The sequence below is a fragment of the Pseudophryne corroboree genome, chromosome 2, assembly GCF_028390025.1.
Source record: "Pseudophryne corroboree isolate aPseCor3 chromosome 2, aPseCor3.hap2, whole genome shotgun sequence".
NCBI lineage: Eukaryota > Metazoa > Chordata > Amphibia > Anura > Myobatrachidae > Pseudophryne > Pseudophryne corroboree.
In genome coordinates this window covers 468,270-481,907 of record NC_086445.1, presented here as the reverse complement: position 1 = coordinate 481,907, position 13,638 = coordinate 468,270, and the positions used below count along the sequence as shown (strand labels likewise).

Genomic DNA, 13,638 nt, shown 5'->3' with positions numbered 1-13,638 from the left:
GACGCTCACTATATTAAACCTTTGTATCTAAACCATAAACAGTGTATTGTGCAGTAAAACCTTAGTGTACTGTTAGAGAGTAAATGCAACACAGTATAACCTTATTACCTTAAAAGCTGTTTGAGCGTCACCGACGCTCTGAGAATACTTAATACTATAAGAAACACACAGATACCGTGCTCAGGGTCCAACGCCTAAAATATATATTATGAATGCTATACTTGCAAAAGAGTTTAAACACAATACAAGTCATACACTACAATATAACATAGACTACCTAACCAGATAACTACACAGGAAATACAATACAATACAATTTAAGGGAAAATGAGTGAGAAAGAGAGGGAGAGAGAGAGAGAGAGAGAGAGAAATTGAGAGAGATTGGCCCACAATAACAAGAAGATCAATATAGTTGCGGAGAAACACTTACGCACAAGGGGAAACGATCGCATGCGCCTCGATTTCCAGCTCCCGATTATCAGCAATGAGAACCGTTGAAGAGAGTGAACTGGATATGGTCGGCCTGCCTATTTATGCCCCACACACACTGCAATTCAATGGTCCCTACAATCTTATTGTTCATTGGACACAGGAATTCGACTTCGCACTATAACAAAAGGTCATAGGTTGATTCATACAGGTGGGTTGTGACTGTTTCCAACTGTTCAGGTGGGTGGGATACTGAGTTTCCCGCCGCATGACTAAATAAGAACAAATAATAGTAAATGGACATAAACTTCTTATGTCCATAACTATTCGCATGAGCGATTAATCCGCTCCAAACCAACACCGGAATATTGCTATTTAAATACTCTTCCGATGGGTACCAAACACCACTGTATGACCCCTGTTAGACCCTTCGTACAATACAAAGAGGGATCTCTCTGTTCAGGAACATGCTATGTTAACTAAACTTTCAGAATCTATCAAAGGGACCATGATCTACAAAATACATTATTACTGAAAATATGTAACGATTGAGTCGCACGCTACGATCACATAAACTCTACCGTAAATACGCATACCGTGCGCCTGCGGGTGCCCGCGACTGTGAGTATGCGCACGTACGGGAGAGCGTACGCATGCGCAGCGCGGACCAGAATGAGGTGCAAATATGGCAGTGTGTATAGAGATATTTTTCTGACTTTGACAGTCCACCCTTTGGCAGTCAATAATAACTGCCACCTTCTAAAACATTTCAAAAGAGAAAAATATATGTCAGGGGTTAATACATTTACATGGTTGGGTAGGGGAGGAGAGGAGAAGGTAGGAAAAGGGTATGACCTAGTGAGATAGCAGAAGCATGTGTGTATGAATCCGTGCTTGGGGGTCATGTATCATCGTGCCGTACGTGTTTTAAATCAAGCTTCAAGGTATTGCGAAGTATACATGTGAATTCCTTCTTATCCCGTGGTACGGGTCTGTGGATGGGCTGTCAAACTTTACCGAGCTCTTTTCGGCTTTGGTTGTAACAAAATGGGGGAGCACATTTTAGTTGATGATACATGAATGGGGGAGATATGTGATTGCTGATATCTGTGCCTGTATTCCCTATCGACTATGTGTGTCATTACCTGAGGGTTGTAGAAATGAAGAAAAAGACATAATTACGGTAAATGCGGTGGTATTCTATGTCAGGTAAATGTACAGTCGTCGATTGAGGTCTTGTTTGGTGTCTGTTGAATGCAGTCTTCTTTGTGCTTTTGCCCATAAGGTGCGAGCAAAAGCTGTCAATGTCCATAGATTTACAAAAGTGTTGGGCTAGCGTAATTTTAAAATTTCTAGGGAAACTGGGGATCCATGGCATAGTTCATCAAAAATCTGTGTATCAGGTTGTCAAACTTCTTCTTTAATCCCTCTGTTGTCTGTATATCGGCTCATCAAATTCCTCGTCCAAGTGGGTCTTGTTACCTTGGAGAAAACGGAAAAACAGGTGAAAGAAACGGACCGTAGAAATCGCATTTTCATCACATCATTGTTTCTACATTTGGGTCATAAATCAAGTCCAGGTTAATTACAGTTTCCTCACTCCTTAAACTCATTACCCTTGTACAGTGTTTGCACTTCATTAAAGCCTGACCGCATTTAAATATCAATCCAATCGATATGACAACACCTAAGATACATAGGAGAAACTTCCCAACATCCATTATGACTCCTTGAGCCCAGTCTCCTAAACCAGAAAACCAATTTCGCGGGTTCAACCATGACACCCAACCAGTCAGCTCATTACCTACAGCAGCAAGAGTGAGATTGTGTCTCCTGCGAAATTCCCACTTCAATTGGAGAATATCGTCCATCTTCTGGTCTATGACCTCGACCGGGTCCTCGGTGCTATTCGTAATATATGTACAACATTTCACGCCGTATTGTGTTGCCAGTGTGACACAATATCCGCCTGTCACTGCTGTGAGGTAATTGAGAACCATTCTATGCTGTACCAGTTCTGTTTTGTAAGCCTGAAGTTCTCTTCCAGTATACCTAAACGTGTCATCATACATTTCAGTGATATTATCTAACAAATTTGCGAGCGCCGATATGTATTTATAATTCAGCACTCCTCTAGCGGTGCGGGTGAAATCTAACGCGATTAAGAATTGAATCCCGGTGGATTCACTTATCAGATCAGAGGCCGGATGCTCTGTCTTCTCTATCAGGTGCCTTTTAACAACGTGCTCGTAATGGGTGTGAGTATAAGGAGCTTGGGCACCACGGTGTATGTCTTTCATTTTGTCATGTGATACAGTCATTACTTCAGGCAGTACTTTTCCAATATAACACAATCCTTCAGAGTTTGGGGCAAGCCACTTGTACGCCTTTCTCCCGCATATGAAATATGCATCATCGGGGAGAACATATGGGACGGAGTAGGACATAACCATATTACACACCTTCCATGTGAAATCTCCTAACCCTAATTCTTCCATCTGCTTAGTACACGTATCAGGTTGTACGATATGTGCACAGTATCCTGGTGATACCTCTCCAACTTTAGTAATCCTATTTCCTAAGGTATACCTATACCGGAAAGATTTTCCTCTACTGGCTATGTGGCGTACAAGCTCTGTATCTGTAGGCATTCTATCTGCTCTATGCGAAAAGGTCATGGTGTGGTTACTCCATGACACTTCCCAATTTCCCGGTTTTCGGGGATTGGAGATGTTGAAACATAATAGGGACCTATCCACATGGTATTGGTGGAGCTTCAAACTAGGAGGGCTGGAGATATTAAACCTCCGGTCCACCGGTCTCCCACCATTTAACTCAAGTACCTCCTCTATCGTTAAAGGAAATGGTACTAGCCCTGATTTGCTATGACCCTGAGGTACTTGAGAGCATACCCAACAATCTGTTTTGTTTAACACATTACCCACTATGGAGTGATAGTCACTCAATGGATGCCGGTCCATATGGATATTAAAACTGGATTGGCATTTCTTAATGCACCCATCCTCAATGACATTGTTACAGAGCCTACAGATACAGTTTTCTTCAGCTAACAATCCTTCACAATTCCTTCTATGGTCAATGCTATCGGATCGTTTTCTGATACTCGCCTTTGCTTGTTGATTATGTTGTTCTCGGAAAACTACGCCTCCATCTTTATCATCAGAACCCATTCCAGAACCTCTCTCGACCTCCATGGTACTCTCGCCGGAACAGACTGCTCTGGTCAACATCATGGTCAACAGGAAAATCCGGATCACAGTCTCTTGGGGCAAGTCCATCTTAGGAGGAGACGAAGAAGAATGAGAAGAGGGGAAAAATAATTTGAGGGAGAGGGGATGGGAAGTGGAGAAAAACAATAAAAGGGAACAGGGGATCGACAACTGCTTTTGATCTTGTGGTTCTCGATGCTCAGGTGCCGCCTTAGTCCTCCTGGAACAGACACTCTAGTGATACAACCTCTACCGTCTGTTCCTTATCACAGGACTTCTCTGGATCAACGACCTTCTTACAGTGGGACGAATGAACCCAAGTCTCTCTCTCAGCAACCTTCAATGCTGTAGTGCTAGTCAATAAGACCTGGTATGGTCCTTCCCATCTGTCAATAAGGCAACCTGAGCGTAGAAAATTCCGTATCATTACATAATCCCCAGGTTCAATGTCATGACAATTACTATCTGGTAAATCAGGAATCACTAACTTCAGATTATCATTTTGATTCCTTAACTGTTTACTCATGTTAATCAAGTATTTTACAGTCACTTCATTGTTACACTTCAAATCATCCTGAGGGTTAATCATAACATGCGGTTGTCGACCAAACAAGATTTCAAAGGGAGACAGATTAAGAGGGGACCTGGGAGTGGTTCTGATGCTGTACAGTACAATGGGTAGAGCTTCTGGCCATGTCAATCCTGTCTCTGCCATCACTTTACTCAGTTTATTTTTAATAGTGCTGTTCACTCTTTCCACTTTCGCACTCGCCTGTGGACGGTATGGAGTGTGCAGCTTGCTATCAATTCCCATCAATTTACACATTCCTTGAAAGACATCACCTGTAAAATGGGTACCCCTATCACTTTCGATAATTCTAGGGATACCATATCTACATACAAATTCCTGCACAATTTTCTTAGCAGTAAACATAGCGGTATTTGTGGCCGCCGGAAATGCTTCGACCCAATTTGAGAAAACATCTATACAAACAAGTACATATTTCAAATTTCGACAAGGGGGTAATTGAATTAAGTCAATCTGTATTACCTGGAAAGGGCCGCCGGCAGGTGGGATATGGGATGGTTCTGTAGGTATTGCCTTTCCAATATTCTTTCTCAAACAGGTAAGGCACGACATGGCTCTTTTATTCGCATGAGAGGAGAATCCTGGGGCGCACCAATATGCTCTTACCAACTTGCACATCCCTTCCTTGCCTAGATGAGTCAGCCCGTGAGCTGCCTCAGCCAAACATGGAAGGTATGTTCTGGGGGCCACCGGTTTACCTTGTCCATCCGTCCAGAGTCCTGAGGACTCCTGGCCATATCCCTTTGCCTTCCAGACTGCCTTTTCCTGTGTGGAACACAAATTTTGCATCTCACACAACTTCTGTGTGTTGATGGTATTAAATACCATCAGTTGTGTGGTGTCTGTCTGTCTGGGGGTAGCAGCTGCTAACTTAGCTGCTTCGTCTGCTCGGCTGTTACCAAGCGATACTGGGTCTTGGCTATATGTATGTGCTTTACATTTGATAACAGCCACTCTGTCGGGTTCCTGTATCGCTGTTAGAAGCCTTTTTATGTGAGCTGCATGCGCTACCGGTGTACCAGCTGCCGTCATGAAATTTCTGAGGCGCCATAGGGCTCCGAAATCATGGACTACCCCGAATGCGTATCTAGAATCGGTGTAGATATTGGCTGATTTGCCCTTAGCCAATTCACATGCTCTGGTTAGGGCGACCAGTTCAGCAACCTGGGCTGAGTGAGGTGGGCCTAGCGGTTCCGCTTCTATGGTGCCTTGGTCATCTACGACTGCGTATCCAGTACACAAGTCTCCCGAGTCTGACTGTCTATGACAACTACCGTCCGTGTAGAACGTAAGTTCTGCATCTTCCAGTGGGTTGTCACTGATGTCAGGCCTTGCGGTAAAATTTTGGGTCAAATATTCTATACAATCATGAGTGTCTTCCTTTGTATTAAATCCTCCTTCCCCAGTACTCTCATCCTCCACCCTTTGGGTCTGTCCAGACACACTTGGGAGATATGTTGCAGGATTTAATGCACTGCATCTCCTTATGGTGATGTTTACGGGGGCCATTAGTGCCAATTCCCATCTTGTAAACCGCGCTGATGAGACGTGCCTGGTTTGGGCAGAATTTAACAAGGCTGACACTGCATGCGGTGTATGAATTGTGAGGTTGTGACCTAGCACGACGTCTTCGCTTTTTGTTACTAGCAATGCTATCGCAGCAACGCTTCGCAAGCATGTGGGGAGGGATCGCGCTACCGTGTCTAGCTGAGCGCTGTAATATGCTACTGGCCTGCTAGCATCACCGTGCTTTTGGGTTAGTACGCCTGCCGCGCAACCAGCACTTTCTGTTCCGTATAGTTCAAAGGGTTTCCCATAGTCCGGCATACCTAATGCTGGTGCCTGCGTTAGGCACTGTTTAAGTCTCTCAAATGCTGCCTCAGACTCGTCTGTATGCGAAATCCGATCAGGTTTGTTTGAGGAGACCATTTCCTGCAAAGGTAACGCTAAAATGGAAAACCCTGGGATCCAATTACGGCAATACCCACACATTCCTAAAAATGTTCTGATTTGTTGCTGGGTTTGTGGCAGAGTCATGTCTCTAATTGCTTGAATTCTATCAGCGGTCAGGTGTCTCAGTCCTTGTGTTAAACAGTGTCCCAAATATTTTACCTTAGTTTGGCATAATTGCAACTTGTCTTTGGAAACCTTGTGTCCTGTGTCTGAAAGATGAAACAGGAGCTGTTTCGTATCCTTCAGGGATGCCTCCAATGAATCAGAACACAGTAGTAGATCATCCACGTACTGTATTAATACTGATCCACTCACTGGTTGGAAAGACTGTAAACAATCATGCAAAGCCTGAGAAAATATACTTGGGCTATCTATGAATCCTTGTGGTAATCGAGTCCATGTGTATTGGACTCCTCTGTATGTAAATGCGAATAAATATTGACTGTCAGGGTGCAGAGGTACCGAAAAGAAAGCGGAGCAGAGGTCAATAACAGTGAAAAATTTCGCAGTGGGAGGGATTTGCATTAGGATGACAGCTGGATTTGGCACTACGGGGAACTGACTCTCAACTATTTTGTTAATACCCCTTAGATCCTGCACTAGCCGGTAACCCCTCCCCCCACTCTTTTTCACAGGGAAGATGGGACTATTAGCAGTGCTGGACGTTCTTACCAGAATGCCCTGTTGTAGCAAGCGCTCTATTACTGGGTAAACTCCTAACTCCACCTCTGGCTTCAGAGGGTACTGTGGGATTTTTGGAGCTATCCTACCATCTTTTACTTGTACAACTACCGGAGCTACGTTTGCCATTAATCCAGTGTCCTGTCCATCTTTAGTCCAAAGTGACTCTGGTATCTGAGATGTCATTTCTTCTACTTGGGAGGGAGTCCTATTTGTCATAGTGGTATGCAACATTAATTTTGACGGGGAGTCTAACATGTCTCGTACTTCCTGAGCGTGATTCTCAGGTATGTCCAAGAATACACCTTCAGGAGTACAATAAATGACGCACCCCATTTTACACAGTAAGTCTCTTCCCAGGAGATTGGTCGGTGCCGATGCAGCCAGCAAAAAGGAATGCTTGGTATGTAAAGGCCCTATTGTAATCTCTGCTGGTTTGCTAACAGGGTAATGCTGGACTACTCCTGTTACTCCCACGGCTGGAATTGTCCTACCAGTGGTCCTCATGCCCACTGTCGAATTTATCACTGATTTGGCCGCCCCTGTGTCTACAAGAAAGTTTAATGATTTACCAGCTACATTGATTGCAATTTCTGGTTCACTTCCAAGACTTGCAATCAATTTTACTGGCTGCAGATTACAGGTATGGCCACACCCCTATTGGGTATGGTGACCTCCCTGAATCCCGCTGGCAGCAACTACTTGTGAGGGAGTTAGCTGGGAACTACCAGAGGTTTGCCAATCTCTGTTTGGGGGGTATCTTTTTGTTTCCCCTGCATGTGGCTCATAACTCCGTTTCTGCGGACCTTGCTCCCAATGTCGTGTGTCGTGTCGTTGTCTAGGGGGTTGGTATGAGTTTCGTACATTCTTTACTCTACAATCTCGTGCCATGTGTCCCTGTTTATGACAAGAATAACAAGTAACCATACTTGACTTACCCACAGGGTTTGGTGATACAAACAAAGGCTGCCTTGTGGTCAGGGCCTGTATACTTACTGCCATTAACTTATCACTTTGTTGTTCCCTGTGTCTGGTGATGTTCCTATCGTGATCAATAGCAGCCTCTCTCAAAGTAGCCACAGACAGACCTCGCCAACATGGTTGTGTGGTCTGTACCCTAGTCTTCAATGACTCTTTTAAACCATCCATCAGTACCGATACTGCTACTTCTCGATGGTTTATGTTTGTTTTAATGTCCTCTATGCCTGTGTATTTTGCCATTTCTGATAATGCTCTGTGAAAATACTCTGCAGCTGTCTCTGACTCCTTCTGTTTAATGGAGAATATCTTGTTCCATCTGACTACCGCTGGGAAATACTCTTTTAACTGTAAGTTTATTCTTTTTACATTGTCTTTGTTGTACACATCTGTAAGAGGTACATCCTGATCTAATCCGCAATCAGCTAAAAATTGAGTTGCGTCAACATTGGAGGGTAAACATGCTCTCAGCAATATCTGCCAGTCTTTATTGTTGGGCTCTACAGTGTTACCTAAGTCTCTGATGTATTTTTGACTGGCAACTAAATCTTTTCTAGGGTCAGGGAATTCAGACACTATGGTCCTTAATTCCATTCTGGAAAATGGGCTATACATGGCAATGTTCCTCACAGGGGTGACCCCTGTTGTGTCAGTTTTCCCATTTGGAACAGCTATTACCTAACAGGATTAACTCTAACAACATCACTCTGTGTGGGTTCTACAGCCTGTGGTGAAATGGCTTCAGCATAGTGTATGGTGCCGTACTTACCTGTAGATACGACCTCACCTATCCCTCCGCTAGGGGCCTTTGTTACTAATCTCGTGGGTGGAGCTGTGCCTACTGTGGTCTCTGCTATGGTGGCTGCTAGAGAGAGCGCTGAAATTGTTGCCGATTCGTCTTCTTGATCACACTCCTGAGGAAAGTTCAAAACAGGGTACAACTTGCACAGGTTAATACTTGCGTTGGTTAATTGGTTAACATTATCTTTAACATTTATACAGTTGCTAAGTGTTTGTGTGTTACACCTTAGTGCGTCATTCTCCGCAACCAATTTTTCTCCTGATATGTATGGTGGCGGTGGGGCCGTGGCTATCAGTTTTCTGATTGAGCCAGATCCCGCCGCCTGAGCCAATCCTCTCTGTATGTCACCTTCCTGCTGCCACAACTGCAAATAATCGTAATGTTTGATTCGTCTCTTTGTTGATTTAATGAGACATATCCTTCTCCTTAAATTCGTTAACACTTCTGTGCTGAAGCTACCTACTCTTGGGAATTTCTCCCCGTCATGTACTGTCATTCTCTCCCATTCATCACATAAAGCTTCTGTGTGACTTCCGTATTTCTCACACATTACATACCTTGCCGACCCAATTGGTCGGTTCACTGAATCAACCCGAACCGAGGTTGATCGGGCCCTACCTGAACAAGTGGCCCCCATAGTTCGAAGGTGTTGCTTTATTTAACCAACCCTTACGCAAACCAAATGTCCAAAATAGGCTGACGGTGGCGGTTTACCGAGTACCCCACTCACTCGCCCACGCCGACCAATACGACCTGATCACACCGATATGGTGCTGGCGTACTCGACCTAGGGCCCCTGCGACCTGAGCCTCTATTTACTGGAACCTGTGAGGGTGCTCCGAAGAACACTTACTCTTTCCAGTAACTATTGGTTGCTGGATAGTTCCTGAGTGAGCAGCGAACTTCCCTTAAAATAAAAAAAATTACACAAATCACGTTAGAATGTACAAATAGCGTTTATGACCTTCGTACACAAATAGTACCGGTCAGGTTTACTAATGCACACAATTACGTGCGGTACAATCGTTTAGTACACAAGCAACTAATCTTATGTACTGAGCGACCAGTGGAATCGAAAAGTTCGGCTGCGAATTCCTTCAGCCAGAGCTTATATGGCCTATATGGGTGTTGCACCAACCCTTTCTTGGTGTTGTGCCTGTGGACTGTATAGCGGACTTCCTTGTCTGCTGTACCTGAACCTGTTGGTCTGCTATGACCTCCTGGTCTGTTACAGTATGACCTCCTGGTCTGCTACACTCTAATGCTCAAATTGTATATTTAACCAGGGATGCCTCCCTAGCCACCATGTACGTCACTTACACGCATGTACCTCACGAGAACTCGACTTTTCTTGTGGTTCAACCTGTAAAATTGTATACAACACACTCACTCACCACATGTACACTTTTGTTTCTATTTCTATTTCTGCGCAGAAATTTCTCTTTAGACCAGATGTGTTACAAATTAGGAGAAGGATCTATTAATTTAAATTTGGAATTTAAAAAAAAATTTGCGCGATTTATCGCCTGGCGTTATTTACCGCGTGGCGCTACTTATCGCGTTGAGAAGAGAGAAAAAAACTTGTGATTTGAGTTACGTGGGCGTACCCCTACGCTCCGTTGCGTAATATACGCTGCGTGCGTCGGCCCTTGGATTGCGTACGCAAGTCTCAGTCTTTTGTTAGAGACACGTGTACGCAAAGCAAAGATCCACCGTAACACAATTTATACGTTTATCAACTATAGAACTGGCAAACAGGAGAGTGACATACGAAAATACACCAATGAAAAGGAAATGCAGATATATATGTGTGCGTGCGTGTGTACGCAAGACAGAAAAATAAACAGTTTTAAAAAGACACTATTGTTTTGTTCTTACCTCCGGTTCCCGGATTCCTTCAGCACCCTTTACTAAGAGAAGCAGACGCTTATCCAAACAGCACTACGAGGAATATGATCTCCTGCCCTTTGCTGCTGGATAATGTCTGCTGAAATTACCTAGTGCAGATATGTGAAGGACGGGCGAGCCGCCAATTGATAAAGCTGAATATTTATCATATATAAAACCCTTTATGAGGTCTAAGAACACTGTACGCTATTTACGTATGAAGTACCGTAAGGGTACGCTAGTTGCGTAACATTCGCTTTGCCGTGATCGAGACGCTCAAGCGTCACGTTCACTCACGGCCAAGAGATCACAGGCAGGCACGTTATTGGCTGTTAACTAAAGTAATGATTCGCTATAGCGTAGCGAACGCTCGGGACCACGAGGAGATCACCAGCGGAGCTGACGCTCACTATATTAAACCTTTGTATCTAAACCATAAACAGTGTATTGTGCAGTAAAACCTTAGTGTACTGTTAGAGAGTAAATGCAACACAGTATAACCTTATTACCTTAAAAGCTGTTTGAGCGTCACCGACGCTCTGAGAATACTTAATACTATAAGAAACACACAGATACCGTGCTCAGGGTCCAACGCCTAAAATATATATTATGAATGCTATACTTGCAAAAGAGTTTAAACACAATACAAGTCATACACTACAATATAACATAGACTACCTAACCAGATAACTACACAGGAAATACAATACAATACAATTTAAGGGAAAATGAGTGAGAAAGAGAGGGAGAGAGAGAGAGAAATTGAGAGAGATTGGCCCACAATAACAAGAAGATCAATATAGTTGCGGAGAAACACTTACGCACAAGGGGAAACGATTGCATGCGCCTCGATATCCAGCTCCCGATTATCAGCAATGAGAACCGTTGAAGAGAGTGAACTGGATATGGTCGGCCTGCCTATTTATGCCCCACACACAATGCAATTCAATGGTCCCTACAATCTTATTGTTCATTGGACACAGGAATTCGACTTCGCACTATAACAAAAGGTCATAGGTTGATTCATACAGGTGGGTTGTGACTGTTTCCAACTGTTCAGGTGGGTGGGATACTGAGTTTCCCGCCGCATGACTAAATAAGAACAAATAATAGTAAATGGACATAAACTTCTTATGTCCATAACTATTCGCATGAGCGATTAATCCGCTCCAAACCAACACCGGAATATTGCTATTTAAATACTCTTCCGATGGGTACCAAACACCACTGTATGACCCCTGTTAGACCCTTCGTACAATACAAAGAGGGATCTCTCTGTTCAGGAACATGCTATGTTAACTAAACTTTCAGAATCTATCAAAGGGACCATGATCTACAAAATACATTATTACTGAAAATATGTAACGATTGAGTCGCACGCTACGATCACATAAACTCTACCGTAAATACGCATACCGTGCGCCTGCGGGTGCCCGCGACTGTGAGTATGCGCACGTACGGGAGAGCGTACGCATGCGCAGCGCGGACCAGAATGAGGTGCAAATATGGCAGTGTGTATAGAGATATTTTTCTGACTTTGACACCTATATGTGCCGTCCTGTGTGTACATTACATAACCTATATGTGATGCCCTGCCCTCCTATATAATATAACCTATATGTGATGCCCCGCCCTCCTATATAATATAACCTATATGTGCCGTCCTGTGTGTACATTACATAACCTATGTGACGCCCCGCCCTCCTATATAATATAAACTATATGTGCCGCCCTGTGTGTACATTACATAACCTATATGTGATGCCCTGTGTGTACATTACATAGCCTGTATATGACGCCCTGCCCCCTATATAATATAACCTATATGTGATGCCCTGCCCTCCTATATAATATAACCTATATGTGATGCCCTGTGTGTACATTACATAGCCCATATGTGACGCCCCGCTCTCCTATATAATATAACCTATATGTGCCGCCCTGTGTGTACATTACATAACCCATACGTGACGCCCCGCCCTCCTATATAATATAACCTATATGTGATGCCCCACCCTCCTATATAATATAACCTATATGTGACGCCCACCCTCTATATAACCTATATGTGCCACCTTGTGTGTACATTACATAACCTATGTGATGCCTCACCCTCCTATATAATATAACCTATATGTGATGCCCTGTGTGTACATTACATAACCTATATGTGATGCCCCACCCTCCTATATAATATAACCTATATGTGATGCCCTGTGTGTACATTACATAACCTATATGTGCTGTCTCCCTGCAGCTGGAGAGTAACAAGGAGCTGGTGGCGGCTGTGGCGGTGAAGGTGTGTGAGAAGCTACATATGGAAGAACCCTACATTTGCCAGCAGGCCGTTCACCTCTTTAAGCATGACTTCATCACAGCCTGGGTAATGTCGGTGCTGCGCCCTTCGGAGGTTTGTGGGTTACTTCTGGGCACTGACTGTGGACACTGGGATATCGGATTAGACTGGAACATCACTCTGCCTGCTGGACCCAAGCCCCCGGTGCTCCCACCTGTCCCACCTCAGCCAGGTTCTCCAGTCTCTCGTGTCCTCTTCCTGACCGACGTGCACTGGGACCACAGCTATTCCCCAGGGGCCCCGTCCAGCTGCAAGGAGCCCCTGTGCTGCAGGAACCAGACATTGGGTGGTTATGGGACTGCTGGATATTGGGGGGAGTACAGTTACTGTGACCTTCCTCTTCACACCATCCAATCCCTGCTCACACACGTTGCCAACAATGGCCCCTATGACCGTGTGTACTGGACAGGAGACATCCCGGCCCATAATGTGTGGGAGCAGACCAGATCGGAACAGCTGAACGCACTCAGAACCATTACTCGCCTTGTCAGAAAGTACCTGGGTCCAGTACCAGTATACCCGGCTATAGGAAACCACGAGAGCGCGCCAGTCAATGGCTTCCCACCACCCTCTGTCCATGGCAACCTGTCCTCCAGCTGGCTCTACCAGGCTATGGCAGAAGAGTGGGCAGAGTGGCTGCCACCGTCCTCCCTGGAGACTCTCAGGTGAGCTGGCACCTGTCCTGGTTCTCTCTGTCTTACAGGTTGGGTGCCGCTCACCCGTGTATGTTCTC

At 44.6% G+C, this 13,638-nt stretch overlaps 1 protein-coding gene across 1 annotated transcript in view; it reads left to right on the top strand.

Moving 5' to 3' along the window:
* SMPD1 (sphingomyelin phosphodiesterase 1) overlaps positions 1-13,638 on the top strand; it is a 36,421-nt gene that overhangs the window by 2,633 nt on the left and 20,150 nt on the right. Inside the window, exon 2 of the mRNA XM_063950772.1 lies at positions 12,807-13,570. Coding sequence (XP_063806842.1) covers positions 12,807-13,570 — 764 coding nt within the window. The remainder of the gene's footprint in view (positions 1-12,806; positions 13,571-13,638) is intronic.